Raw genomic sequence first — 27,609 nt, 5'->3', positions numbered from 1 at the left:
CCCTATTTTCGGGCCTTGCGTGGACCACCCTCCCAAGTTATTTATTATTTTATCCCTCTTCATGGTCCTCGGCTCAACCTTCCCAGTTATTTATTATTTTTTTGTCTTTAAGGGCCTCACGAGGCCCAACCCTTTATCACTGCATCCCTCACATGTCTGCATCCTTAACATCCCTTATATGCCGGCATTCCTTATATCTCGGCATCCCTTATATTTTTGCACCCCTTACATCTCTGTACCCTTTATATCTCTGTATCCCTTACACTTCTGAATTCTCCCTGCATCTCTTGTATCCTTTCAACCCTTATAATAAATATATTATAAATAATATACTTACGGCCACTGGTTCGAGTAAAGGTAAGTAAAGGTAAGTAAAGGTAAGTAGTCTCGCGAAAAATAATTTTAAATTTAAATTTTTGTAAAATTTAGTTCCTTTTGTTACCGCCAGAGGGCGCTGATCCGACATCGAAAATTTAGTTCGCATTTTTGCCGTTAGAGGGCCAAAATTCCTGCATGATTTAGTTCCTTTTTCTGAAATCAGATGGCGCTGATTCGACATCGAAAATTTAGTTCGCATTTTTGGCGCTAGAGGGCCAAAATTTCTGCAAGCTTTAGTTTCTTTTTCTGAAACCAGATGGCGCTGATTCGACGTCGAAAATTTAGTTCACATTTTTGCCGCTAGAGGGCCAAAACTTCGGCAAGGTTTAGTTCCTTTTTCTGAAACCAGATGGCGCTGATTCGGCGTCGAAATCAAATATTTGCCGCCAGGGAGCTAAAGTTTTTGCAAAATAATGGGATGCTTGCGAAAGAGATGCAAGGATGTAAGGGATGTAGGGATGTAAGGAATGCATGGATGTACGGAATGCATGGATGTAAGGAATTCAGTGATGTAAGGGATGCAGGGATGTAAGGAATTCAGAGATGTAAGGGATGCAGGAATGTAAGGAAAGTAGTGATATAAGGGATGCAGAAATGTAAGGGATGCTGGGATGTAAGGGATGCAGGGATGTAAGGAGTGCAGGGATATAAGGAATGCAGGGATGTGAGGAATGTAGGGATGTAAAGGATTTTTTTTTTTTTTTTTTAACGTGGGGAAATCTTGCATAAGACCCCCCGCCAGCCCCTGGGGCAGGGTGGCGGGGGAGTGTCAGATTCTTACTGACTAAAACCCCACGGCGACCAACACTGGCGCTAATCAAGTGGTTATCATTCAACGAACGTCTTAAAGTTAATGCAAATAATGTTTACTTTGAATTTTTAACAAAAGTTTGATGCTCGATCGATACTGTGGTACTATGATTGCAAGAGTACACATTACTACACATACATATAACATTGTTTCTGCCTTGTTTTCGAGCATGCGTACAACGTCTTAGCGTCACTTACAGACATGTTTCCGTGTTATTAAAAGGAAGTTGGAAGGATAGACCATAATTCGGAATGATACTATTTATTTGATTTACCTTGTTGTATCCACATTCGAATAAGTTGTAACCAATTAAAGTATTATACCTTATCCTGTTCATTTTATTCATTTCTTGTTGGTAGATGTATTTAAAATTTGTATCATGTCGCCAAAATTATACAAAAAAATGCTATCAGGTTCAGTGAAAACCGTCGTAACATGACTAAGCTTAAATAGCATCAAATTTTATAATACTGATGCAAGTTAAAATGTTCACTTAACTATTAAAACAAGCTATTAAACATACAGTAATTAGTATTAGAAAATGTTTTTAGTGGGACTAACAGGTGGAATAGCTACCGGGAAAAGTAGTGTTGCTGCTATTTTTCGGGAATATGGAATACCTGTCATCGATGCTGATCAGATTGCAAGAAAAGGTTAAAAATGAAATTGAAATGTTTAGTAGTTATGTTTCCTTAAAACATTTTAATTTGTTTTTCAGTCATATTTCTTCATTTATATCTAAATTATTAAAACGGTTGTTGTTATATTTATCTGTATATAAATAAAATGAAATAAAATAAAATACGAATTTGTTTTATACATTATAGTTGTGGAAGCAGAAAAACCAGCTTGGCATAAAATAAAGAGAGAATTTGGCCCAGAAGTATTTTTAGATACAGGTGAATTGGACAGAGTTAAACTCGGTGATCTAATATTTAATGATATAGAAAAAAGAAAAAAATTAAATGCTATCACTCATCCAGACATATACAGAGAAATATATTGGCAAACGTTTAAACTTTTTCTGCAAGGTCACCAGTTTATAGTTATGGATTTACCATTGCTTTTTGAAACAGAGCATATGTTAAATTATTTATATAAAATAATCGTTGTAACTTGGTACGTTAAATAATAGAGATGCTTGGTATATAAAAATGAAAGATATTTTCAACAATTTTCTGTTTGATTTTAGCGAAGAAGATTTGCAGCTGCAAAGACTTATGGAAAGAACAGGTTTCACTGAAGCTAAAGCAAAATTAAGAGTTGCCGCGCAAATGTCATTGGAAAAGAAAGCAGAAATGGCAAACTTTGTTATTGAAAATTCTGGTAGCGAACGCGATACGAGAGAACAAACTATCAAAGTCATTAATGTTCTAAAAGCTTCCAAACATCATTGGAAATTACGTTTTATAGTTGGATTTTGTTGTACTGTTTTATTAGCAGGTGTATACTGGATAAGAAACAAAAATTTTCGACCTTTACCAATTACAGCATAACTATTTTTCATGTACAAATGATTATAAATATTGGTGTCCAACTATGTTTTGGTTTCAATAATGCATTTATCATACTTATGAATCAACTTATTTACCAAATTAGCAAGTATTTTTAACATGTACGCTTATTAACATAAAGTTATAAGTAAAAGATTATACATTTGTATGCATATATAAAATACACGAGTACTTATTGCTCAATTTCTTATACTAATTGCATAAAATATGTACATACAGCAAATATGCGCATGATAAGTTTGTGTACCTGCTTTTTCATTTATGGGTCAGGTTTAAATTCATTGTTTCTATTTTCCACCAGCTGAACCCAAAGCCATTTACAAGTAAATTATAAAAACTCAAAAGACCACGACAAGTAGTTAATTTATTAAAGTAATATTATTTTATAAGAATAATTAACTTATCTATTAAAAAATGTAAGTATAAAAATTGTTTTTGCAAAATATGAAAGCAACAGAGAATACTATTTACAGCATCGCCTACAGAACAGTCGCAAGGTTCACCGCTATTTTCAAAGTAGCGGTAAACCTTAACTTTTAACTTTTATCAGAATTCATTCTATTTTGTACTTATCTTAATATGTTAGCCTAAAAGAGTCGATTCTTATCTAAGTTCATTTACGACGTCAATTTTTACTCGTATCTATTATCTTTTTTAATAATACAAAAATTTACCTACAAAATTATTTTTCATCTCCTTCATATCAGCAGGATATTTCAAAAGGAATAGGAGAATATCATCTTTAACCACCTTACATGACTTTGGATCGATATATCCTTATTAGTCTTTTATACACAATTTGGACATGTATCGTGCTGCGTACAATATGTTAACGTAATGAAAAATTATCTTTTTACAAGGCAAATCAGTGAAAACGGGAACAAAAGTACATTTTACGTTTGAATGATTTCAATAAGAGACATTTCATTGAAAGTACATTGCTAAAAACAGACCTGTACGATAATTTCTATGAATTCCTACTTAAAGACCTAGGATGTTGTGTTATTCATTGAATACTTTCAACATTGTATTTCTCTAAAGAATATAATTTTCTTGTATTTATTTATTTATATGCTCTGCATTATTTATATTCACCATTCATATTTAAAGAAACAATATAAATAAAACGGTATTAGTTTGAAAGACTGGATGCACAGAACATCTCTTTATGTACTTGAGCTTTTCTTCTTCATTATTTAATTAGATGTTTCTTTCTCATTTACTGCAACACGGGCCTAAGTTCTTGAGTCATAATAGGGTAAGAAACTAACGGTGCAGTGGCACCAGATATTGATAAAGGTAAACTGGCAGGTTGTTGCGTATTAGGTGGTTGTTGATTAGTTGCCTGTGGACCTGAACCGCTCATTGTAATTGTTTGTTGAGCCATCGTGACGATGGGTGGAGGTATAGATACTGGTGCCATTGAGACCGCTGCAATAGAAACAGGTGCGACTGTGGCTATACTTACAGGTACAGTCGCAACGCTTGCAGTAACTGTACGAAGAGTACCAGCAGCTACTGCTGCATTAACCATTTGCTGAGGAGTCGGAGCTTGCGACGGTGGAACGGTATTTGTAATAGTAACTGCAGGTACTGTAACAGCAGTTACATTTGCAGTTCGTTTTCCAGACATTCTTAACTGAGCATTTTGATCCAAAAGAAACTCGTTAGTCGCTGTTAAATCGCTAACCTGCGGAATAATAAATGAATGCAATATATATATACATATACACACACACACACACACAGAAATGCACAGAAACGAGGCGTAGAAAACAAAATAGAAAAGAAGAAGTTATAACGATAGAATTATATTAAACTAACTTGCTTTTTCAACTCTTCTATTTTCTTCCTTAATAATACATTTTCATCTTCCAAAACGATTGCTCTAGCCTCGTTGCGCGGTATAATCGGATAATAGTAACCTGGAGTGACTGGTTGGGGGGCATGCTGTCCTACAAGCGGCGAGGCTTCAAAATGAACAACAGTTTCGCCAGAAACTATTCGCCTTTTTGGTTCAGGAGGTCCAATGTAATCAGGTGGATGCGATGATGCATTGTAACCATTGTTGGTGACTAAGTTATGTTGATCGTCCATTTGCCAGTGAAAACTATAAACACATGAAAGGAAATTATGAAAAAATAAAATTACATTGTCTGTAACAATGTTGAATAGAAAAATTCATTTGAACAATTTCGTAATATTATACTTACTTTCTATCCTCTTCGTATCTGCGGTTCTCACCGTTACTAGTACCATTAAAATTGTGCTGTGGCCTAGACACAGTATGATGAGAAGCTGTAATTAAATTATGTTGTTGTTCATCGTTTTTCCAATGTCTATACTTGCAGCTCGTCCTTTGACAGCTACCTTTAATGAAATCTTTGCACATAGGATATTCCGATTTCTCATTGTTATTTTTCAGCCTGGTCATTATATGAGCAGGCAGCTCTCCAGTCGCCCTGAATCTTTTCTCTTCGCCTTCTGTACAATGAAGGAATTTGCAACCGGGCCAATTGCACATACCATTTTGAAAATCATGACAAAACGTGTATTCCTCTACGGGATCGTCCTCGGAACGTTCGTGCAAATATTTGCAACGTTTCCCCCTATGGCATACGTTTCGTAGAAAATCTCTGCAGACACGGGTTGGCGATACATCTCCGTTTGCATTGGGTGCACCTGCAACTGCAATTGCTCCTGTCTTGCTCGGTTGCCCGCCTCTCACGCTATCCAACTTATTTTTCAGCTTCTTCATCGATGATACATTGCGCTCATACCTCGTAAGTAATTCTTAATCGATCCTTATTATTCGCACGTTACACGTGCGTGCTGTAATTATAAAACAGCTCATTGTAGCAGAAACATTAGTGAAAAGAATAGGAGAATAACTTTTCTGTGCTATTATCTGAACAAAGAAAACTTGTTATTAACATCTATCGATCGAATTCACTGTAAATCAATCTATCATTCAATTAAAATAATAAAGTTTAAGTGTCACATATGGATTAGTTCTTTCAATTGTTTATAAAGACATTTTAGTAGTAGACAAAGTGTCGTTCAAAATAACATTAATAATAATAAAATAATAATAATAATAATAATGTGATTCGCCGCGTAATTTTGTTTTATTAAAAAACTTTCATTCTTTTCACATTTCACAATATTACAAGCATCCTCATGAATAAACACAGGTTTCTGATGAAGGAGAGTAAAGAACTTCAGTTAATTTTTATTTCTTTTTTCTGTTTTATATATATAATATATGTATATGACTATTACATGAATAGTAAGATTATATCAACAATGTTATGTACAGTATCGCCTTATTATTTATATATAAACCTTCACGATCTTAATACAATTTCACTAAAGAGAGAAAAAGTAACACGTATAAAGCATGACAGAGCAGGAAATTCAAACGTTTCTTTTTATTGGAAGGGGAGGAAAAAATTGAATATATCTTTTTATTTTTCGATCGATCACGTGCCGTTTAACAAGGGCAGACATAGATCGGGTAATGGCACTGTAATTAAGCTATTAGTGAATTAAGAAAATACAGTTATAATTATATTCGTATAAAAAAGAATTGATAGAAAAAGTATAACTAGGAAGTATCCTCTTTTCTTTTTTTTTTTTTGTCTCTTTTTTTATTTCTTACTTTAGAAAACAGATAGATAGGCCATGATGTACGTGAATCCGCTAATAATACAATGATTAAATGAGAATCAATAGTGAAAAATCTCACACTGAAGAATTCGTATTGTTTTCCAAGTTTTATTAGGTCGCATGAATAGATATGCCTCTATTGTCGTCAATGCTACTATTAACAAAAGAAAACGTACACATACAATGAAGTGAGAAAATACAAGAAACTATTATTCAAATGAAAATCGTTGCGTATCAACAAATTGTTGTTTCCATGTACAGAAAACGATTAACAGGGTGCAGCAATAATCCCTGGACAAAATTTCATTATCAGCGGTTTTTTCCTGCCTTTTACCATTCGTTTTATTGTTTTGAAATTGGAGCGAATTTAGAACGCGCTTCCAGCCATTCGTAGAATTCAAGACTGGCCAACGCCCACATCAAATTCTTCATGCTTCCTATCCCGTAATTCAAGTGGTCATCATTCAACTTACTTTGAATTTTATCTAAATTATGGAGAATTTCAATTGATTTGCAAAAAAAAACTGGAGATGCACACTTTTTTCCTTTATTTGTGAAATAGTTCAGCGAAAAGCTCAACTTTTACTCTAATCAATTTTGAAGAAAGAAATAATGATAGCTTGAAAGAGACAGAAGTCTCCTATCATTTGATAAAACAGAAAATTTATTTTTTAATAAAATATTTATTCTAGAAAATAAAGCCAAGATCGTCGAAAAGTGATGTTAGAACCGCCGATAATATTGTAATTAGATCTAATAATTTGTTCACACCTGCTAGAAAAAAAAAAATTTCTGTCCAAGAACTTTTGATACATTTTATTATATGTATACGTAAAAAAAAGAATGCAATTTATGATTGATTTATATTAACATGATATTGTTTCAACGAATTTACAGCTAAACCGTAAACAAATATAACTGTAATTATAATATATAATTATCAATCGAAAAGTATGGTAATTTGATTTCTTTAATCTTAGCTTCTCTTTTTTAATCTTTTTCCGATTTTGTAGGAATTTATAATATTAAAGAAAAAGGAAAAAAGAAAGAGAAACTAGAAAGAAATCAATATTGACTGATTGAACACAAATAATTTCCAATTAATTAAATATGTATCGAGTATTCCTCATCGAATACAAATCTAAATTCAATTGGACTAATTCTAAGAGAAATATTAGAAGAAAATTGATCAAGGTATTAGATATATCAACGAGCTCTTATAAAAATCGATTTTTGCATATAAACGTTATTTATAATCTATGTAATAATATATTTGAGTTTTGTTGGGCGTGCAGTGCTTGATATTTTTAAAGAAGATATGATATTCGGATTGGCAGCATGTTGAACATTTTACCTGGTATTGTCTATACGTTTTCTAATACATTTCTCCTAGCCTAAAATTTTCTTCTATTTACACATTTATTGCTACAAATCTGTCTTGTTCATTTGATTTTGGTTCCTCGTTTGAAATGGTAACACGATGAATCTTTGCTTTATCTCTTGTAATTTATTCTCAGAATTTTTCGAGATCGATGCTTCAACAACCGCGTATCGAAAAAATATATATTATGTAATGCAGTTCTCAATATTTTGTCCATATAAAAATTTATTTGTTGAAATTACACACCACTCGATTTCTTTTATTCCGTTTACTCAGAAGCTTTTTAACAAACTAGCGATAAAGAAAGAAATACAATATTAATATTAATTACAATACAATATTAATTAATCGTAAAAGGTATATACAAAAAGAGGAGAAAGAAAGATTAAAAAAACTTTTCTAGCAGCATCCATATTAACATAATGACAATGGGTGCTACATAGTGTATCGGTACTGTATAAGTTGTATTTAACAAATCACCACATTGTGCTTTTAGGGTTGTATACTTTTTAGAGAGGTCAGTTTTTTCTTCGATAAGTATATTATATTTCTCTTTTAAGATAACTAATTCTTCGTGGAGTTCTTGAATCCTTTGAGCTTCGTTTTTAGCACGATAATAAAGTTCTTTTAATTTTCCGATAACATCTTCGTGAGGTTCACAGATTAACCAATCCTTCAGACATTCCAACTCTTTCTTAATAACTTGTTGCGATTCAAAATCATCTTCAGCCTTTAAAGAATCCAATGAGCCTATTAATGTTTGTAATACGTATTCTCTCGTATGTATACTTTGACTACTATCATTTTTCGACAATGGTTTCAATGTTTTAACGTATTCTCCTTCCAAATGTTCTCCTTCACAGGAGAACTCTTCATCCAATTCGTTATCATCTTTATCCGTTTCACCTTTTTTCTCACCTTCGGAAAGAAGCTCTTTCGTTTTTGAGACGGGTTCGTTCAAAATCTTAACGTTATTCATACTTTCGACGCTTCTTTCAACCGTTACTTCGGTTTCAATTAATTTTCCTACAATTTCGGAATAACGAAAAGCTGCTTGTTTGTCACTATCCTCGGATGAAAATTTAACTTCCGATATATAAGGTAGACAAATTTCTTCTCTTGCCTTAGCAGCTTCTTCTTCATCTTCTTCTTCTTCCTCTTCTTCTTTTTTAACTTCTATAACAGATTTTTCACTTGTATCGTCGCTAGTAATACTGCATGTATCATCCGTTGCATCTGAATTAGTATCAGATTCTAAATTGCTATCTGAATTATCTAGATTTATATTTACATTTCCATTTCCATTTCCATTTCCATTAACCAACGTTCTTCGAGAGGATGGTAGTAAAATATATTCTGTTAAATTATCATTATCACTCAACGAGTCGTCCAACTGTTCTTTTGAAAAGATAAGATCAGAATTTTTCAACTGAACCGAATCATTATCTTGTGAATTAATTTGATTATCTTGTTCATCCTTTAAAGGATAAAGATTAGTTTCCGCATCGAGCTCGGCATTATCAATATGAATCGAATTCAACTCATTTAGGATAATATTAATAGGATTGTCTTCGTCCTTTGAATCCATCATGCTACTTGTTACTAATTTTGAATTCATGTCTTGTAAAATTTGCATGTAATTTTTTAGGGCAGTGATTTGTTTATATATATTAACAGAATCTAATCGAGAATCACGTAACCTTGCCTGCAAATTTTTCTCAATTTGAGCTTGATGTTCAAGTTTTTTTACAAGTTCACGTTTTTCTTGTTCCATATTTTGTACTGTATCCTTCATTTTATTCTCACATTCTTCCAACTTGTTTGTAGTTTCTTGAAGCTTTTTTTGCGCTTCTGTATATTTACTACATACTTCCTGCAATTCGCTTTGAGCAAATTTTGCTACGTTATGCAGACTTTGACACTCCCCTTCTGTTTTACTCAAACATGCTTGCGTTTGATATAACGTTACAGCTACCTCTAATTTTTCTAAAAATACTTTATGCAATGCCTCCTTTGCTGCATTTTGGTATTGTGCTTTTTCTTCCTGAAGTTTCACTAATTCGCTTCTGATCGCATCCTCTTTGTAATTTTCAGAATATACAGCCAACTGACTTTCAATAGTCTCTACCCAAGACAATAATCGATCCTCTGTTATTAACGCTTTCCAAGACTGATCAGCAGCTTTTCTAGTTTTTTCTACAAGCTGTTGAAGGTATTCTAACTTATAATGAAGCGCCTTCTCGCGTCTAGAAGCTTCTTGCATAACTTGATTTAACTTGTATAAATCCTCCAGAGAAACATTATTAACCGGCGATGTGACCGATGTACTAAGACTAGCTTTAGCCTCTATCCCATTTGGCAAATATAATTTTAATGTTGCAACTATACATCCGTGCGTAACTTTTTTTGTATTCTCTACCACATCTACTCCAAATTGCACTATATCGCCTGAACATACTTCTTTAGGTGCTGATTCTAAACCAGCCGGACTGAGTCTGTGATTATTAACAAATGTTCCATTACTACTACGTGTATCTTGCAAAAAAAACTTTCCACCAGCATACCATAATAACGCATGATTTCTAGATAATACTTTACAATCAAAAATTGCATTGTTCGGAGTAGCTCTGGCACGTGCTACGGAACGACCAATTTTAACAGCTTGTTCTAATGACAACATACGATCTTGAAAAGGATGAGAATTGTCACGGCAAATTAAGATACCTTTTGCTGTCATTTTGTTATTTTGCGCAGTGTTTACATTCAGGTTGGAATTATTCTGATTGGCAGGAATACTGGCATTTTGTACCCACCCACCACTGGCTACAACCATAGCCGATGTAAAATCCAAACGATAACAAATCCTTTTGAGCACACTTTAAAACATGTATAAAAAAAAACTTAATAATTAACAATTAACACACACCAAAGAAAGGGGAGTTCGGAAAGCAAAAATTACGCGTTTTAATGTCATTGAACATTGTCTGATGTATCAGTTTATTACGAAAGTTAGCATTCACACCCAATCCTACAATTTAATCACCAGGGCGGTACTTCGATGTTCTGGGAACGGAATATTTGTCAACTTCAACGAATCATCAGATACGAATTCACATGTTTCTGCAATTAAAGAAATTCCGTTGCTATTCCATCAGTCTTCTAGGTGTACTTTTTTCTTTTTTAATTTTTTTTTTAATATATATACATATGTATATATATATTTTTCATGAAATTTCTCGTACAATTGTTACAGTTCTGTGTTCATCAATCCAGAACATTCTTTGAAATTTTAATTAATCACGTCAGCTTTTTCTTCAACAAACAATTCAACTTAAATCTTTCGAATGCACTGAAAGTAGCCAACAGATATGTTTCTTTGCGCAAGTAGCGGTGAACGTACGCTTTCACACTTTCGTCCTTCGCACAAATTTCCTTGCACTTTAAAGTCTTCGTTGTTACATTCAAGGAAGTTTATTAGAAAAGTATACGACACGTGATACGTAATCGACAATACTTGAACGCAATGAATCGAATAATATTGCAATCAACTTGATAAAGACCAAAAATATTGTTCTCGAAGTATAGCATTACTGTATTGAGATACAAGTAGTCCACGTTCCTTTAACTCGGTGCTTTTCAGTTCCGCGTTTCGCTGTTTATCGACCGGCGGCAGTACAGTCATATACGAATACAACGGTGTATCAAATTCAAAGTTACTACATCATCATCAAAAATACTTGATAGATAGACATTTTTCGCTAGAGTTTTTATATAATTAAATAAATTCATCGTAACAAGAATTCATAATAAGCACTAATATTTTGATACGCGCATTTTCAAACGATCATGAAAACTACTATTTAATATTGGTGGAAACTCAATGTTTCAATATAAGAAAACAAAATGATTTAATACTTTTATGCGAACATAAAACTGACAGTAGCATTACTTTTTTTTGTTAAGTCTCGTTTCTAAGTAAAATGACTTTTTATACTTTTGTCTTCAAAATACAAGCATGCTATAAAAAATACATTTCCTCTCAGGTATTAATGGATATTGCTTTACACATCGTTTAACTCGGATAACTTACAAAAGAGGATAAAAATATCAACGTAAAAAGAAAACCTTCTAGAAATGACCCTGTATTAAAGATATAAAAGAAACATTCATCTATTTAAAAAATTTTTAACAATCTTAAATCTAAAATTGTATATTACTCAAGTATTGTTTAAAAATAGACTTTAATTATTTACTTAAAGAACGAAAATATTTCATAAATGGTACAAAAAAACGCAACGCGACGACATGTTAAATCTATTTGAAATAAGGTAACTAAATTGCAATTAGTTGCCTGGCGCCCATTTTGTTTTTATATAAAATATGTATTATTTTTATTTATTAAATCTTGATTAATGTGATTACTTTAAAAATTCAATATTAATAATTGCATAGAATTTTCTAAAAATCAATATTTTAATAAAAAAAAAAATGAATACCTTCAAACGTACACTCGTATCCAACGTAGACTTCCTTCGATTAAGGGGAAGTGTAGAGGAAATAGTCTCCCACCATTTGCCTGGATCACTCTTGTTTTCAACCTACGTTGGATAGAGGGGGTTTCCTTCTACTGTTACGCGTTCACTCCCAAGAGCAAATGCGAATGGTGGGAAACTCCTTCTCTGCTCTTCCCCTTAGGGAAGCGAACGCTGCACGCGAACCTATATGGTTCTCATTCTTACGTGAAAACATATGAAGGTCAATGTTTGTCAAATGACTTCTCTACATGGTAACATTGTGCAAATAACCTAAAAGGATGTAGTGAAGTGAAATTCCTATATTAAAACGTAGTTTACACAATATTTCGTTGAGTAAACAACCATAACTTCTGAACAATTATTTTTCTGTTTTTGTATTTTGTATTGTTGATTGGATAAAAATTACCTCCAATTTTAACAAGTTTATTTTAATATGTAATTTATGTATACATAAGTACTCGTGTCACATACATTATACGCACGCGTGCGCGCGCGCACGCACGCCTACACAAATACGCACTATGTATTATTAATAATAATTAGATATTAATAATAACTCATAATGTCAGACGAAGAAGATTATATGTCAGATAAATTTTTGCAAGGATCTCAAAAAGATACTTCGTCGACTCTTCTATATCGGCATGCAGATAAAAGAAAATTTGAACTTATGAAAAAGAAAAGCGAAATTGAAGCAAAATTAAAAGAAAAAGGTTCTGCTAAATATATTGAAGAAGAAAAACGAGAAGCTGGTTTATCTTCTGCAATTACTAGTACCAACAAAGGTATATTTTTATTATTTTGCATATATAAATAGTTTTATAATATACAGTCACACATTAATATTGCTTCATTTTTAGGTTTTGAAATGCTTATGAAAATGGGATATAAACCTGGTCATGGAATAGGTAAAACAGAATCAGGAATGACCGAACCGCTTGGTGTTGAAGTAAAGTTAAACAGACACGGTCTAGGGAAAGAAGCTAAGAAAAAAGAAGTAAAAGTTAAAACCAATTCGATTAGCGATAAATTAGATAACAAAAATATGAAAGATTTTCGTGGTAGAATTGCACAAAAAAGAGCGGAACAATTATTAAAAGGAGACCTATACAAAAGTCAGAAAATCTGTGAACAATTGGATATGCAATTGAATCTAGAAAAGCCTAGAGAAATATGGTTTTGGTTACCTCAAGAAAACGACGAAAGCGATGATACCGATTCTGAGGAAGACGACGAGACTCTTCCTGTTAATGAAAAACTTGACATTCTTACGAAGTATTTAAGAGAAAAACACTTTTATTGTATTTGGTGTGGAACAACATTTCAGAATACAGAGGATCTGAGAGATAATTGCCCAGGAAATACGAGAGATGATCATTGAATGTAATAAGATTGATTAATGTTAATTTGATTCAAAGATTAAACAATAATAGAAAATAAATTATAAATTATATTCTTGTTTTTACTTACATCATGGAAACTATATTGTAAAAAAAATGTCACTGAAAGAATAAAAAGTTCAAGATCTAAACAACATCAGTTATGATTCTATGATACAAACACCCACAGTGTATTGAAACATAAAAAGCCCATTAGAGTCATAATGCAAAATACTGAAAAAGTACTGTCCCTATACTAGAAAAAATCTAACGGTATACAATGTAAAAGCTGGGAGAACTTATCCTGATTCAGTTAAGCTATTATATCATAGCAGGAGTTCAGCACCCCTAAGTTATTACATGTTGGAGGGGAAGCTACCTATAAAAGCATTTGTTTCATTTTCTGTTCTTTCATTTCAGTTAAGATCTTTGATCGTACCTTTACCATATTAAAAAAAAATTTCAAATACAAAATCAACATTAAGTAAACGACACTTTGTTACAATGTTTGCGATATTTTTACTCATGAACGCACTAATTTTTACTAGCTGTATTATTGCTCAAGTAACAGACGATGAAAACTGTGAAACATTGCAATCAGAAGTACATATTACAAAGGGTACTAACTCTGTACTCTATGCTATTAGTTTATATAGAAAGAAGCAGATTAAAAATAAAGTATTTTATTTGTTTCAGACGAATACGATGAAATAGGACGTCTAAAAAGAACATGTAGCGGAGATGTATCTGTTACGAAATGCGAAGGATTTTGTAATTCACAGGTACAACCAAGTGTTGCAAGTACTACAGGATTTTCAAAGGTAAACATGAAATTATAATGTAGGGTGAGATGTCAGTTATGACAACAATAAAACAAGAATTCTTTTTAACAGGAATGCTACTGCTGCCGAGAAAGTTACTTAAAGGAAAGGCACATTACTTTACGTCATTGTTATGATGCAGATGGTATAAAATTAATGAATGAAGAAGATGGAATAATGGAAATCAAAATACGAGAACCAGCGGAATGTAGATGTATTAAATGCGGCGATACATCCCGATAAACACGAAAATTAATTAAATCAATGATATTATGAATTATCTTATTGAATAATGTAATAAAATTATTATCAGAAATAAAATTAATAATTCAGAATATATTATTTGAAGTAAATTTTTCCTCCCTCCCTCCTAAGTCATACCGTTTTAGTTAGTTTAGGAATGATAAATTATTTGATATTGTATTTAAATAATTTCAAATATTAACATTTATGAATATTTTAAATATTAATAACAAACAATTGTTGAATAATTGAAAAAAAAAAAAATATGTGTTGGTCATTACTTTATGCCATTTTTTTTTTTTTATAAAGTAATCTAAACTTGAAAATCTTTAAATACAAAAAGTATTTATAAAAGATTTAGTATATAGAACATAATATAAATATGAACAGATTTCTAAATATAATATTTGTTTATACATATACATAACATTATTGTTAACAGATGAGTATGACTTTTGTACTAAATGGTATTCATAAATAAACATTTACAAAAAGAATAACATAATATAATCATACCTTTCACTAATTAAGGTACTAAAAGAAATACAGTTAACAACATTAAAATAGTAGCATTTATAATGATAAAATATATTATTGCATGCAATGTGAGATATAATAATTCTATCATTATTGATAACAACAAAATGTCAAAATTTATGCATTGTTTTACTGTTTCTCAATCATTATATTCATAAGTAAGAGCAACTATAATAAGCAAAATATTGATTGTAATAATATTTGGCTCAAATGAAATGTTCTTACTTGAAATATAATGCAAACACGCATGACTAAATGAACTTTATATAATCGGTTCTATAACTTTTAATTTTTCTAAACTTTCATTATTTCCAGTATTTAAATTATCACAATGTTATTACATTATTAACAATGTTATGATGTGTATATAAAGGTAAATACATACATATTGGATGCTAAAAGTGATACAGCTATGAAATCTTGAAATACACCACTTCTATATTTTTGTATTAGAATTCTATTTAAATTGAACCATTTTGATAAAAGTTAACAAATATAAGATGCAAGCATTTGTCACTTGCAACATGAACCAGTTTTAGAGGTAGTTCTTTTAATACTGTTTTCATACAACCTAGTTTATTCCCTAATGCTACTAACACAAATATCATAAGGGAAGGGAGAAAACATGGACACCTACAGAGTATAAAAGGGTACAACACGAAATCTTTAAGCACAGTAAAGTCCTAGACCTAGCAGAAAATGCTTCGTGCAAAAAGTATGTTCCTGTACTATGTTGGTAAGTACAATATTTGAATATGAATTGTATGTATCTTAATGTATGTATATATATATAATTCATAGATGTGTTCACTGCAATATAACTTAGGATAATATTGTTACTTACCGTACAGTTGGTGCTAGTTTATTGATATGCCTGCTGACTGGAACCACAAGAGCAATTATCGGTGTTGATGAATGCCAAGCGACTCCAGTCATTCACTTTTTACAATATCCAGGATGTATTCCTAAACCAATTCCTAGTTATGCATGTAGGGGTCGCTGCAGCAGCTACCTACAGGTAAAATAATAATATGTGAGCATAATTGGAATTTGAAGATGTGATTTGTTCATAGGTTCTTAATTTATGGAATTCTAACTTTACTTGAAATTTTAGAATTTTGAATAATAATAAAACAAAAATCATTACGACCTCGATATACAAAAATAATAATGATAACATAAGTCATTAGAAATATTTTCTACGGTTTGTTATCTATAATTTTTACTAACATACAATCATAGTTATTAGATGCTATTATTTGTTCTCCGATGATGCTTTAAAATATATACTTTGCATAAAATTAAAAGTATAAGAGAAAGAAATACTTATTCGCTCGTACCTGTTTCTACAGGTGTCTGGATCAAAAATTTGGCAAATGGAGAGGAGCTGCATGTGTTGTCAAGAAAGCGGCGAAAGGGAGGCCAGTGTATCCTTATTTTGTCCAAGGGCCAAACCAGGCGAAAAAAAGTTCCGAAAGGTTAGGTTACTGTTCCAAACGAATCATGAAATCTTGTAGATTTCAAACAAATATAGAAAATCAACGGAGCGTCGGCTGATTGATCACTTTCACAATAAAATCAGGAGCAAAGCTGCTGATACCACGAGTTTTCCACAGCCATATTGTTTTCGTCTGTCCTACCAATAAAAAGCGCGTAATAAATGAATATCGCGCGCGATTCAAATTAGATTACTTCATAAAAGCTCAAATAAGAAGATTTTATTTAATGAATTTATTTATATATACCATACTTAATTATTGTGCGCAGGTAATTACCAAAGCACCCTTGGAATGTATGTGTAGACCATGCACCAGTGTGGAAGAATATGCAATTATTCCTCAAGAAATCGCTGGATTTGCTGACGAAGGTCCGTTTACAACTTCTGCACATTTTAGAAGATCCTCTGATTTACAATAACTATATCATCTAATTTCATGTTAAATACATTAAATAAAAAAAAATTATAAACATGAAGTTGCTTAATTTGTGAACATGATAAAAGTATAAATAAATTAAGAACATAAAATTTTATATTTTATAAACATCATTGCAATAATAGCAAAATATATTATTTTATTTTCTACTTTTTGCAGGCAATCTTTCTATATAATAACTATTTAATGAACATATTTATTTATTTATTATTTATTTGACAATTTTCAATAAGAAAAACTTAAAGATAATTTGAAAAAGAATTGTAAAAATTTGTAATTAATATTTTGGTGGATGCATATCAGAGAAGTCTTATTTGTTTGTTATAAATAATTTCAGTTATATTACATACATATAAAATAACTACATTGTAATAAATGTACAATATAGGATATTACACGTTTAGTGTTTTAAAAATGCGTATTTATGCAATACGTTACAGTATGATTATAATTATTGCATCTTAAAGTAATATTGTAAATCATTACATCCTGTCAAGTATACATTATCTACACTTCCTTTTTTCTTTTCTCTTGTTAGTACTTATCAGATATTAACGTTCAAATTTGAGTAAACTTCTTTCGAAATCGTGTATATGTAACTCATTTATTACTGCACGTATTTCATTTATAATTACGCGAAAACAATATTACACAAAAATATATATGTAGATAACCGATTTACTGTTTTTCTTCACCATTGTGACCTATGCATCTAGACAGGCATATATTCAAGAAAATAATCAACAACAGTTTCACATGGAGTTCTTTTTTATTTTTTTATTTTTTTTTTATTTTTTTAAATTTTTTTTTAATTTTTCGTATAGATATGATTTATCATAGAAGTGTACGTGTGTATCTGTGTATGGTGTATTGGAGCTTTCGGTGATATTTTATTTATATTATGTATATGTATATTAATGTATTACGTAAGTACACGCAGATATATGTATAAATTAGCAATATACATGCGTGTCCATACGTGAACTATGAGCACGATGCGTCGCATGCACGTGCAACATTTCAAGAAGACAGCATCGTAACAAAGCTATCTTCCTGTTTCTATCTTTGCAACTCATCCAATTTTCACTTACAATATTTATTTATTAAATATTTACAGTGATAATCCTTTTACTAACTCGGTTATCGACATGTTTCCAACAACGTTCTTTTCAATTTTATTCATATATAAATTATGGTACTTTATTTACTGCGCTTTGAATACATTATATGTTCCATCTCTCGTCGAATGATATATTCTACTATTAGAGTAGAATGGTATCCTTCAAAGAGACTAGTGTTATAGGTCATTGTTCTCAATTCGTTCACTTATCTTTTGCATATCCTTTACTCTATGTGTATTTTATTTTTACAGTGTGAAAAAAAGCAATAGCGATGGTCATGTATGTATATATTTTTCTTCTTTGCTCTTCTTTCTTAGTTTTCTTTAAAAAGAAAAAATGTATGCAGTTTTTTTATTCTTCAACATTTCGTGACATAATTGATCAAAAAATTATTTTATAAGCCATCTTCAATTAATTTTGGATTTTCGAATATTAAAACGTGCATTTGGAATGCAAGCAAGTTTTATATTAGAAGTATATGATATGATAAAAAAGAAAGTAAGAAATATTTTAATCGACTGAAGAAACCGCGCCAGTGAAGGGTGTGTTGTATGAAAATTTAAGAATGAAGATTCTTCTATCATAAGCAAGGAGGTATACTTTTATAATATCGTGTGCGTGCTTGCGCGCGCGCGCGTGTGTATACATGCGTGTAGATGCATATGTACACGGTACATGCATGTATGTTTTAGCAAAGTCAAATTTGAATGCATGGTAACCTTATGTCCCTTCAACAACGCATATTTCACAAAAATAAAAAATATCGTTTGTATATCTAATATAACCGAATATAAATTTGTATCTCAGTATTACCAATTAATAATTACGGTTTTTTAAATAAAGAAAGTATATATTTAACATGAGAAATATTAGCCAAAAAATAATGTAGAATTGTCTCGTAGACTTAAATAAAAATAATCTTTCGTAACTGCACTCAATTTCCTATTTCCTCCTTGTGTGTGTATATATATATATATATATATATATGTATATATATATTATATATAATAGTATATCCAAAAAAAACATATTTTTCACACTGTACTTTAAATTAGTATAACAATTTTATACAATTTGCTACGGCACCTGCCACCTGAATACATATGCAGTCATTCCATCCCACGCACTATAATCTGTTCTCTCAATGTTCATAAATAACTAGTGTTAAAAAATAGTAGCGCCTTAATATGCACACCATTTGTATCCTTCCATCTCCTAATTTCAACATATCCTACACTACGAACCTTAGTTTCGTAATGTTGTATCATTTTTCACTCTCATTCTTCCTTAATTACGACATTTTTTTTTCTTACAGTAGAATACATCATAAGTTCGCAAAGATATAAATTAGTAATTCTGTTATATTTGTTATAATAATAGGAAGAACCGTCGCCCTTCAATCAGACTTGGTTATTAATAGTTTCTTTCTGTATAATTTTTTTTTCAAATTTATTTTACTTAAAATTGACCTACTTATACACACCTGCGGTCTGTAATTTGTTATCTAAGTCATACGGCAAACACCGGCTGTTTTACGATATCGCTTGGTAAAATGCAAATAGCATTTATGATTTGCCAATATTAAGCCACAAATGAGAACTGATAAATTTCAATTTTATTTGGCGATTGACAAGTTGCAGTGACATTTCAAAAGACATAAGAAATACGATTAATGTTCTCGTGTTGGTTTTTGTTTTGCTTTATTTAAACTTTAAACCATTTCAATGAATTATATATAATAATTATCTCGCATTTACTTTTGTATCATAATTAATAATTAATCTTTATCTTCATTATGTATAGCGGTCTCAGCCATTGTGTCTGTTTTTATATGACAACCTTCTTTATTATCTTCCACTTCATGTTCTTCGAAGTTCTAGATTATATTATACATACACCCGCGCACTACTATCACTCCATTGTTTTTTTTTAACATATACGACGTTTTACTTTAAAAAACTGCAATTTGATCTCACTTCGCGTATCTTCTTTTGTTTAACGAGGGAACGTATATTTAAGTCTTTTTAATAGACGATAATGAATTCAATCACGGTATCGTCAACAACGTTCTTGGGGCGCGCTAGTCGATACGTCTTCTACACTGGAAGCATCATCGGCTTCTTGTAAACCAGTGAAAAACGATGTTAGCAACATCGTTGCAACACCATGCCATTCACGCTGGGCTGGTTCGGGGCACCTTTTCCACGTCAGGAACGCGTCGCTTGAAATCATATTATTTTCCGACAAGCTTGCCATGATATCGAAGAGAATTCCTGGAGAAAAAAATAATGCAATTATAAGTTTTCCTTTTTTTAACAACGCAATTCATTCATTCGTACTTCTCTATCTTACCAGGTGGATATTGCAAACGATGCAAATGTAATTGAATTGCATAAAGGCATTGCAATTCCAGGAATTCATTTGCATCAACGAACCGGCGAATCAATTGTTGCAAATTAATGAAAACATCAGTGTTCAAAGTCCACTTGTTGTTAGCTGTCTCTGAAAGAGCAAAGAAAAGAAGGATAAAATAAGTTGATAGTTTCAAAAGTATATTTCAAAATATTATAATATTATAATATTAAAATATACCCATGGACGTCTCTATAATGGCAGTCGTTAATACTCGGATAAATTCAGGCTCTTTCACTCGGTTACCTATATTTGCCTGTAACGATTAATGAATTTAATTAGTATTGATATTTATTATAAGATATACAAACAATTAAATAAAAAATACTTACAATTATCCAATCACAAATTACATCGAAATTACTATCCTTCATGAGTCTTCTAAGTTCATTATGACTTTGCTGTAACGTGGGCTGATTACTAGTTGAGCTTTTGGCACTATTATAATCACCAGTGCAGAACTCTATGTTCTAAAAAATAATCACATTATTATTAGTTTTATTATTATTATTATTATTGTTTAAAAATCGAAATTTCAATAAATATAACTTTAACATAATCTTACGTAATCATTAACAATTTTATCAACTTCTTCACGTTCTGGATCAATTAGATTGCTCAACTGAAGTCCACTTTGGTCCCATTTATCTGCAACCCATTTGGGTCCTTTATCTCGGGATACTTTTGATAGCAGTTCTCCAAGAAATCTGCCTACAAAACCTCGACTTCGTAAACTATCGAATATAGGTTTCAATTCTGATAGAGGAAGTATGTCATCTTCTATAGGATGTGCTGTAAGAAATAGAAGCATGATACTAGTTTTCTTTTGCTCTTTCTGAAGAACACACTTATGTTGGTATTTTCAGGCCTGTTGAGCAAAAAATTCCCGCATGGAAATGTACTATGGTGGAAAATAATCATCAAAAGAAAGTTTTACAGTAACGAATACAGCAACAAGTATAAATAATATTACGATAAAGAATTTAATATTTACCTAATACCTCTGCCAAATATGACCAAACTTTGGGTATATCAAGTACAAGTTCATCAACTATTTCCAGTATCTCAATGAACCTAAAAAATTAATCATATTTAATTTATCTGCAAACAATTATACTCTTAAAATGTTCATATTAAAATGTTATTCAGTATCCTTTTGGCTTAATATTTGATAATCAACACAATGATCTTTTTTTCTGTATAAACAGTTCATCAGTTTTTTATCTCAAAAAATAATATCTATTTAACACACCTTAATTAAGGACTTACCCATTTCTAAGATGTTGTAAAGGCAAAATTTTCTGACTGATTAAATGCGACATGAGATGTGAAACATGTTCTCTGTCAATAGGGGATTTCTCGAGAACAAAATTAATTAATTCACGTATAAATTTGGTTAGCGTACTATCGAAGTTCTGTTGTATAGCTGATGCAGCTTTCTGTAAAATAAATTATTTACCAACTAATTTATAAACTGATTTTAACTAATACTTACAAAATGATTAATACACAAATATACTCTATCTTGCAAAAATAAATGTAACTATCAAAATAAAAAAATAAATTAAAAATGTCCTCTCGTTGGTCGTACAAACCGTAATTAACATGAATTTAGCATAACAGCTAAAAATCATAGTACTATTTGCTAAGACCAAAAAGAAGATTTTACATAATATAGCACATCAATGACTCAAGCATCTCCTAAGAAACAACAGAGATGGATCTAAGGAATGTGCAATCACTGTTTATGTACTTAATACAAATAAAACTGCAAGTAATATCGAAGAAAAAAAAACTAATAATGATTTTGTATAAACTAACCTCAATATTAAGATTTTTGAAATAATCTTTAAATATCTTGTTCAACACTTTCATAAATTCTTCATCATTCATTGGAGGTTTATGACTATTAGAGGTAGTAGACTGTGAGGATTTCAATGGTGGTGGCATGGAAACACTTTGACTTTGTGTACTATCTAATAACGAGCTTTCTCTACTCGACGACGAACTGCTTAACTGATGACTACCATTACGTGAACCCCTACCATCTGCAACAACAACAGTTTGCAATTTATATCAAAACAATAAAAAAAATATGTAATAAGCAATTCTGGTTTAAAATATCAGAATCCTTTTGGCAAACAACACCAAGTTCTACTTTTCAAAAATAAATAAATGTTCTCATCATACTTAACACAGTACGAAACAAAATGAATTATATTATAATAATTTATGCGCATACCATAGGAAGGTTTGTAGTCACGACCATACTCTCTTGGACCAGTGGATCTCGACCTAAAATAAACAGATTTATAACATCAATAAAAAATGAATACTACTTTTTCATAAATGTTATTCATTCGTATGATTATTAAAACCAATCAGATTATTTTTATGATCATAACAAAAAAGCATCAGAAACTCTAGCCTAGTCAAATAAATTTCATCATATTTATTTTAAGATACAAACAATAAAAGGGAAATGTAATTATCAGAATGAGCTTACCCAGAGAGTTGTGGAGATGGCATTCGTTTATCTTGATCTAATGTTGATACATTGTCTAAGCATGCAAACTTATTCGAATTGATTGCTGTTGAACCACAATTTGAAAGCGTTTTCCACATATACATATTTCTGCTTCCTAATTGTAGATCATCCATTGGGGGCTAAAATACAAATAATTACTGATCATTTATTCTGCATCTTAATTACTAAGACTTACATTTTATGATTTTAAAAACTATTTCTGAAAACATATTAATTCCAAGTTACTTACAGGTTTATTTTTAAGCTTGGCTGTTTCAACAGAGTATGTCTGTCTTGTTCTTATTGGCTGACTCCAACCACTTTCATCAGTTTGACCAATACCACCTGAATTATAAAACCAAGACTGTGAGTATTTAAGTGCTTACTTGTAGAAGATATACTAATAAGAAAGTAAATATAACATCAGAATAAATTGTATAATCATTTTTTGTTTTTCAGAAACTCTAGTCTGTTAAATATATCATCATGTACTACGTATAGGATTTTATAAAATAATAATTTGTAATTTTCTTGATAACATCAAAGAACTTACGATTCCTTTTTCTATCATTAGTACGATCATCTTTTCGAGGTGTATTCAAGGGAGTGTTACTTAATTGGCTATCTAATCTTTCAGACTCTGCTTCCCTTTGAATTTGATCAATTGTTTTGGGATTACTTTCATCTCTTCTTGGAACCCACTTATTTGCTCTCAAGTCTATCACATCTTGCAGCATAAATCGAATTCTGGAGCTAATTTTTCCTTGGTTTCGTCGTGAAACTATATCTTGCATTTTGTTAAAATAATCTTGCATTTCCTAATGAAATAAAAAGTGGACGGGGGGAATAATAAATGCTATCTTTAGAAACTGTTTATCTTTATCCAAGTCCTTTTTATGTGATAAAAATGTACTCACATCAGCAGCTCCTTTTCTTTCCAAATTTTTTCCAATAGTGGTTAACAATTTGCACAAACACTCAAGACTATCTTCATCATTCTGATTTAATAACTCTTTTATGCAACGACGCATGATTGTAGTTGTTAACATTCCTTGTTTGTAAAGTTCACCAATAAATCTACAGGGAAATAAACAATATGTAGCATAAAAATAGAAACAAAAAAAAAAAAAAATAAAAATCAACTCAGCTTTCGGAACTTGATAAGAAATAATAATTAGGAGCATGTATATTTTTATATTTAAATTTAGATTACTTACCGTATATTTCCTACGGATTTTATACGTATGCGACGTTCTTCTTCCTCAAGTTGCACCTGCAAATCTTTTTTCCTTTCCTATTGTACAAACAATTATTTTATTAACAATACTTGCAAATATCTGAAATGCAAACAACAGATATATGAAAAATTTATCAAAATCACTTACAGGATCCGTACATTCGTCGATTTCTTTAAGTTTCGCAGCTCTTGCCACTTCATTCACCGGATTTTTTTCAAATTCATTTTGACAACGATTAATAATGAGCTTTTTGAAACTAAATGAGTATTCTTGTCTCTCATAAGTGTCTCTTTTTTCCGAACCTCCGCCTCCGCCCCCGCCGCCGCCTCCGGTTCCTCCTGCTCCTGGTCCTGCTCCAGCTCCAGCTCCTCCTCCACCACCTCCACCTCCTCCTCCTCCTCCTCCTGCTCCTCCGCCGGTGCCACCTCCTCCTGACACTTCCATCATAGCAAGTTCTTTACACATTAATGCATATGCTACAGAAAAACTTGGTTCATCGACAGCCTAAAAAGTTATATAATCATGTATGTATATATGAATACATTTACATTATTTAGGAAGTACTGTAAAAAGAAATTAAAGCAAAAAAAATATACCTTTTCAAAAACTAAATTGATAACACCTTGCAAACGTTCTGGAGTATCGATATTTAACGCCCGTACTTGATCGACTAAGGTATTAAATTTCTGAGGTGTAAGTTTATTTAAAACACTTCTGACTCTTTTATACAGAGCTTCTGTCTTTGCTTCTTCCTCGGTAAGACTAATGGGTTTTAATCTTGTCGGTCTCCATGCATTTTCAGTTTCCCTCAATTTTACATCTTCCCTGAGAGATAACGACATGTGAATAACATTTGGTTTCGTTGGCTTTGACGATTTTCCTGGATGGCTCTTACGATTCGTTGGTGGCTAAATAAAAATAAAGATATTATATTAAAACATAAACATTTATGATTTAATGTGAAAAATTTTGAAGGCATAATTATTGTCAGAAGAAAGGTTCTCTATCAAAAAATTTCAGTCCACTACTTTCATTTTTTAATAATAATAATCATCATACTTTGATTCATTAAAATAATTATATATATTATTTCAAATCTGTTTCTTTTTAACCTACCACTCGTGCGTTAGGAAGTACTTTGATAAACATAGGGAACAAAACATCCGGTCTATTCATATTTGTATCCTTATACGGTCTAAGATCAACAGTCGAACGTGCCTGGAAAAATTGTACTCGTAATATTATTTCTATCATACTCATGCATATAACATTAATGTATATTAAACGAAAGAAAGTTTATACAATACCTTTGAGTTGTCTTTCAATACAACATCTAAGTCTGGTAGATTCGATGGTTTAATTCTACTACTTGGATCGTTTTGTAATTTCATTAAAAATTCACGGTCATAAACTTTTTTACCAGTTTTATTTATGGGGCTCCATTGATAGTCATTGTATTTATATTTTAATGTTATTTGATTTGATACTGGTGTTGTTGCTGCTGATGTTGTTGTTGTGGTAGTAGCAGTGGTGGCGACGACTGAGCTGGTTGTTTCAATTTGAGTCAAAGTTTCGTTTTCCACTGATTTTTCAATAACCGGAGCAGATGCTTCCAGTGGTTTTTCCTCGGTAGGTATTCGAGCTGCCGATACCTTTGAATTTTCTTCGTTCTTTTGTGCTACTATTGCTTCTACCTCAGACTCCTCTTTAACTATCGCATGATCAACAACATCGTTAGGAACTGATTTTATTACTTGCACGTTGCATGCATTTGATTTATTGGTGTCCTCAATTTTTGGCGAAGATTCTTTCATTGTTTCGTTGTTACCCGACAGTTTTTCCAAAACAGGTGCTTGCGCAGGAGTAGTACTTTCTTTAGGAATTTCAGGTGTCGAAGGAGTTACTTGTTTCTCCGTCTTCGTATGAACAGACGAGGAAATTTCTTTCTCCTTCTTCGATTCATAATTATCTTTTTCCTTAATATCTTTCGTTATTTCACGACTGGTTTCTTCCTTATTGCTGTCCTTCACCGGCAAAGGTTCCTTAATGTCTTGTTTCGCCTCGGTTTTCGCTGGAGGTACCGTGTTTACGAAAGCATCCATATCTGTGCCTTCTTTCTCCGCTCCTTTGCGATTAAGTTCACGAGGTTTAAGTTTATTTTTACTTTTTTGTTTCTGCATGGCTTTACCTTTAACACAAAAAGACGTTATAATTATCATAAAGAAATGAAGAAGGAATGGAAATGTTTATTAAAAAAGATATATCGTTTCTTTAACATTGATTTATGTCCTGTAATTTAAATATTAACGATGAAAAAAAAAAATCTGTTAATTTGTACTGCTACGACCATGGACGAGTACATATTAGAGAAACATTATTACGTTGATATCGCTACAGAGAGATGCAAGCTGTGAAGAAAAGTGAGTATTTCGGCTACAAGCCAAGGATAATTATAGTCTCAGATCACAGTACATTTCGTACTGTGACATTTCACTTTTTTCCTCCTATATTAATGTATAAACAAATTCATAGGCCTGTAAAAGATCATTGCGATTGTTCAATGTCCGTATCGACATGCAAAAAATGATGATTTATTTTCATTACAATGCAATTAAAAAAAATCTTCTTTTGCAAAGATTAAATATATATTATACATGTGTGTATGTGCGTGTGTGGTGTGTGTGCGCGCGCATATAATTAACGCTATATCGTGTCCCCGCTTAAATAAATAATTTCAATACCGGTCGCCTGAACTAGTAACAATCGACATAGCGTTATATAAGATATTTAAGGTACATATTTCCTTGTAAACAGGATCGTTTCATCAGAAGGAGATAATAAATTTTTCTTGGGGAATAAAGTTTAATGTTAGTTATTTATCACGCGCCAACATTAAAATAATGAATAATCCACGCGTTTAAATTCGAATAGACATTAAGTACGTTGTTAGCATTTTGAAAGGAAAAGTAGAAAAAATATAATATATATCGTTGTGTTTTCTCCTGTTAACGTGTGCTGTTACCAAAGCATTGTTTGACGTTCTACAAGAGGAAATATGACGGCATATATACCATGGTCTCTGGAACCTCGTCGGTTACGACTTCTTGAT

At 31.5% G+C, this 27,609-nt stretch overlaps 6 protein-coding genes and 1 non-coding gene across 12 annotated transcripts in view; 3 read left to right on the top strand and 4 right to left on the bottom strand.

The window, feature by feature from the left end:
• Positions 1 to 1,255: 1,255 nt before the first annotated feature.
• Positions 1,256 to 2,685, top strand: Dpck (Dephospho-CoA kinase). 2 transcript variants are annotated; one of them, XM_034339776.2, is made up of 4 exons: positions 1,256 to 1,664; positions 1,741 to 1,862; positions 2,017 to 2,308; positions 2,382 to 2,685. In XM_034339776.2, exons 2-4 carry the CDS (start codon positions 1,850 to 1,852, stop codon positions 2,683 to 2,685), a joined length of 609 nt encoding a protein of 202 aa, XP_034195667.1. In that variant the 5' UTR covers positions 1,256 to 1,664; positions 1,741 to 1,849. The 2 variants fall into 2 exon arrangements, with proteins under 2 accessions (XP_034195667.1, XP_034195666.1); XM_034339775.2 differs by having other exon boundaries at positions 1,289 to 1,842.
• A 1,134-nt stretch (positions 2,686 to 3,819) lies between these two features.
• Positions 3,820 to 16,255, bottom strand: LOC117611693 (zinc finger CCCH domain-containing protein 10). 4 transcript variants are annotated; one of them, XM_034339772.2, is made up of 5 exons: positions 16,113 to 16,255; positions 5,074 to 5,535; positions 4,917 to 5,001; positions 4,528 to 4,813; positions 3,820 to 4,393 (listed from the first exon to the last, which is right to left on the bottom strand). In XM_034339772.2, the coding sequence occupies exons 2-5, from the start codon at positions 5,459 to 5,461 to the stop codon at positions 3,923 to 3,925; spliced, it is 1,230 nt and encodes a 409-aa protein (XP_034195663.2). In that variant the 5' UTR covers positions 5,462 to 5,535; positions 16,113 to 16,255; the 3' UTR covers positions 3,820 to 3,922. The 4 variants fall into 4 exon arrangements, with proteins under 4 accessions (XP_034195663.2, XP_034195659.2, XP_034195660.2 ...); XM_034339768.2 differs by having other exon boundaries at positions 4,917 to 5,535; XM_034339769.2 differs by lacking the exon at positions 16,113 to 16,255 and adding an exon at positions 12,250 to 12,390 and having other exon boundaries at positions 4,917 to 5,535.
• On the bottom strand, positions 6,323 to 10,586 carry Slmap (Sarcolemma associated protein). Its single transcript, XM_034339767.2, has one exon. The coding sequence runs from the start codon at positions 10,584 to 10,586 to the stop codon at positions 8,139 to 8,141; it is 2,448 nt and encodes an 815-aa protein (XP_034195658.2). The 3' UTR covers positions 6,323 to 8,138.
• On the top strand, positions 12,513 to 14,007 carry LOC117611694 (G patch domain-containing protein 11). The gene is made up of 2 exons (XM_034339773.2): positions 12,513 to 13,073; positions 13,149 to 14,007. Exons 1-2 carry the CDS (start codon positions 12,851 to 12,853, stop codon positions 13,667 to 13,669), a joined length of 744 nt encoding a protein of 247 aa, XP_034195664.1. The 5' UTR covers positions 12,513 to 12,850; the 3' UTR covers positions 13,670 to 14,007.
• Positions 13,549 to 17,275, top strand: LOC117611696 (Partner of Bursicon). Its single transcript, XM_034339777.2, has 7 exons — positions 13,549 to 13,671; positions 14,088 to 14,286; positions 14,364 to 14,488; positions 14,561 to 14,714; positions 16,165 to 16,286; positions 16,621 to 16,746; positions 17,036 to 17,275. The coding sequence occupies exons 2-7, from the start codon at positions 14,172 to 14,174 to the stop codon at positions 17,183 to 17,185; spliced, it is 792 nt and encodes a 263-aa protein (XP_034195668.2). The 5' UTR covers positions 13,549 to 13,671; positions 14,088 to 14,171; the 3' UTR covers positions 17,186 to 17,275.
• A 684-nt stretch (positions 17,276 to 17,959) lies between these two features.
• Eif4g (eukaryotic translation initiation factor 4 gamma) overlaps positions 17,960 to 27,609 on the bottom strand; it is a 35,209-nt gene continuing 25,559 nt past the window's right edge. For both annotated transcript variants that reach the window (XM_034339765.2, XM_034339766.2), the window contains 18 exons: positions 25,808 to 26,688; positions 25,617 to 25,718; positions 25,097 to 25,408; positions 24,648 to 25,004; positions 24,480 to 24,556; positions 24,180 to 24,339; positions 23,816 to 24,080; positions 23,513 to 23,607; positions 23,242 to 23,402; positions 22,978 to 23,030; positions 22,557 to 22,783; positions 22,005 to 22,174; positions 21,730 to 21,809; positions 21,301 to 21,527; positions 21,068 to 21,205; positions 20,916 to 20,991; positions 20,676 to 20,825; positions 17,960 to 20,596 (listed from right to left, as the gene is read on the bottom strand). In XM_034339765.2, the coding sequence (XP_034195656.2) occupies positions 20,382 to 20,596; positions 20,676 to 20,825; positions 20,916 to 20,991; positions 21,068 to 21,205; positions 21,301 to 21,527; positions 21,730 to 21,809; positions 22,005 to 22,174; positions 22,557 to 22,783; positions 22,978 to 23,030; positions 23,242 to 23,402; positions 23,513 to 23,607; positions 23,816 to 24,080; positions 24,180 to 24,339; positions 24,480 to 24,556; positions 24,648 to 25,004; positions 25,097 to 25,408; positions 25,617 to 25,718; positions 25,808 to 26,688 (3,746 nt within the window). In that variant the 3' untranslated portion in view covers positions 17,960 to 20,381. The remainder of the gene's footprint in view (positions 20,597 to 20,675; positions 20,826 to 20,915; positions 20,992 to 21,067; positions 21,206 to 21,300; positions 21,528 to 21,729; positions 21,810 to 22,004; positions 22,175 to 22,556; positions 22,784 to 22,977; positions 23,031 to 23,241; positions 23,403 to 23,512; positions 23,608 to 23,815; positions 24,081 to 24,179; positions 24,340 to 24,479; positions 24,557 to 24,647; positions 25,005 to 25,096; positions 25,409 to 25,616; positions 25,719 to 25,807; positions 26,689 to 27,609) is intronic.
• LOC143305790 (small nucleolar RNA SNORA53) lies at positions 22,305 to 22,472 on the bottom strand. Its single transcript, XR_013062935.1, has one exon. It is a non-coding gene; the product is annotated as a small nucleolar RNA SNORA53 (small nucleolar RNA).

Source organism: Osmia lignaria, chromosome 10 (assembly GCF_051020975.1).
Source record: "Osmia lignaria lignaria isolate PbOS001 chromosome 10, iyOsmLign1, whole genome shotgun sequence".
Taxonomy (NCBI): Eukaryota; Metazoa; Arthropoda; class Insecta; order Hymenoptera; family Megachilidae; genus Osmia; species Osmia lignaria.
This window is presented reverse-complemented; position numbering and strand designations above follow the sequence as displayed.

What these genes read in the sequence shown, in the direction of transcription:
- Dpck (XM_034339775.2), top strand. Translation starts at nt 1,731, where the DNA reads ATGTTTTTAGTGGGACTAACAGGTGGAATAGCTACCGGGAAAAGTAGT. An exon ending in TGATCAGATTGCAAGAAAAG is followed by an intron (nt 1,843 to 2,016) that starts GTTAAAAATGAA and finishes TATACATTATAG; the next exon opens with TTGTGGAAGCAGAAAAACCA. An exon ending in AAAATAATCGTTGTAACTTG is followed by an intron (nt 2,309 to 2,381) that starts GTACGTTAAATA and finishes GTTTGATTTTAG; the next exon opens with CGAAGAAGATTTGCAGCTGC.
- LOC117611693 (XM_034339768.2), bottom strand. Translation starts at nt 5,461, where the DNA reads ATGAAGAAGCTGAAAAATAAGTTGGATAGCGTGAGAGGCGGGCAACCG. An exon ending in AGATACGAAGAGGATAGAAA is followed by an intron (nt 4,814 to 4,916) that starts GTAAGTATAATA and finishes ATGTGTTTATAG; the next exon opens with TTTTCACTGGCAAATGGACG. An exon ending in TAGAAGAGTTGAAAAAGCAA is followed by an intron (nt 4,394 to 4,527) that starts GTTAGTTTAATA and finishes ATTATTCCGCAG; the next exon opens with GTTAGCGATTTAACAGCGAC.
- Slmap (XM_034339767.2), bottom strand. Translation starts at nt 10,586, where the DNA reads ATGGTTGTAGCCAGTGGTGGGTGGGTACAAAATGCCAGTATTCCTGCC.
- LOC117611694 (XM_034339773.2), top strand. Translation starts at nt 12,851, where the DNA reads ATGTCAGACGAAGAAGATTATATGTCAGATAAATTTTTGCAAGGATCT. An exon ending in AATTACTAGTACCAACAAAG is followed by an intron (nt 13,074 to 13,148) that starts GTATATTTTTAT and finishes CTTCATTTTTAG; the next exon opens with GTTTTGAAATGCTTATGAAA.
- LOC117611696 (XM_034339777.2), top strand. Translation starts at nt 14,172, where the DNA reads ATGTTTGCGATATTTTTACTCATGAACGCACTAATTTTTACTAGCTGT. An exon ending in GTACTACAGGATTTTCAAAG is followed by an intron (nt 14,489 to 14,560) that starts GTAAACATGAAA and finishes TCTTTTTAACAG; the next exon opens with GAATGCTACTGCTGCCGAGA. An exon ending in GCGAAAAAAAGTTCCGAAAG is followed by an intron (nt 16,747 to 17,035) that starts GTTAGGTTACTG and finishes TATTGTGCGCAG; the next exon opens with GTAATTACCAAAGCACCCTT.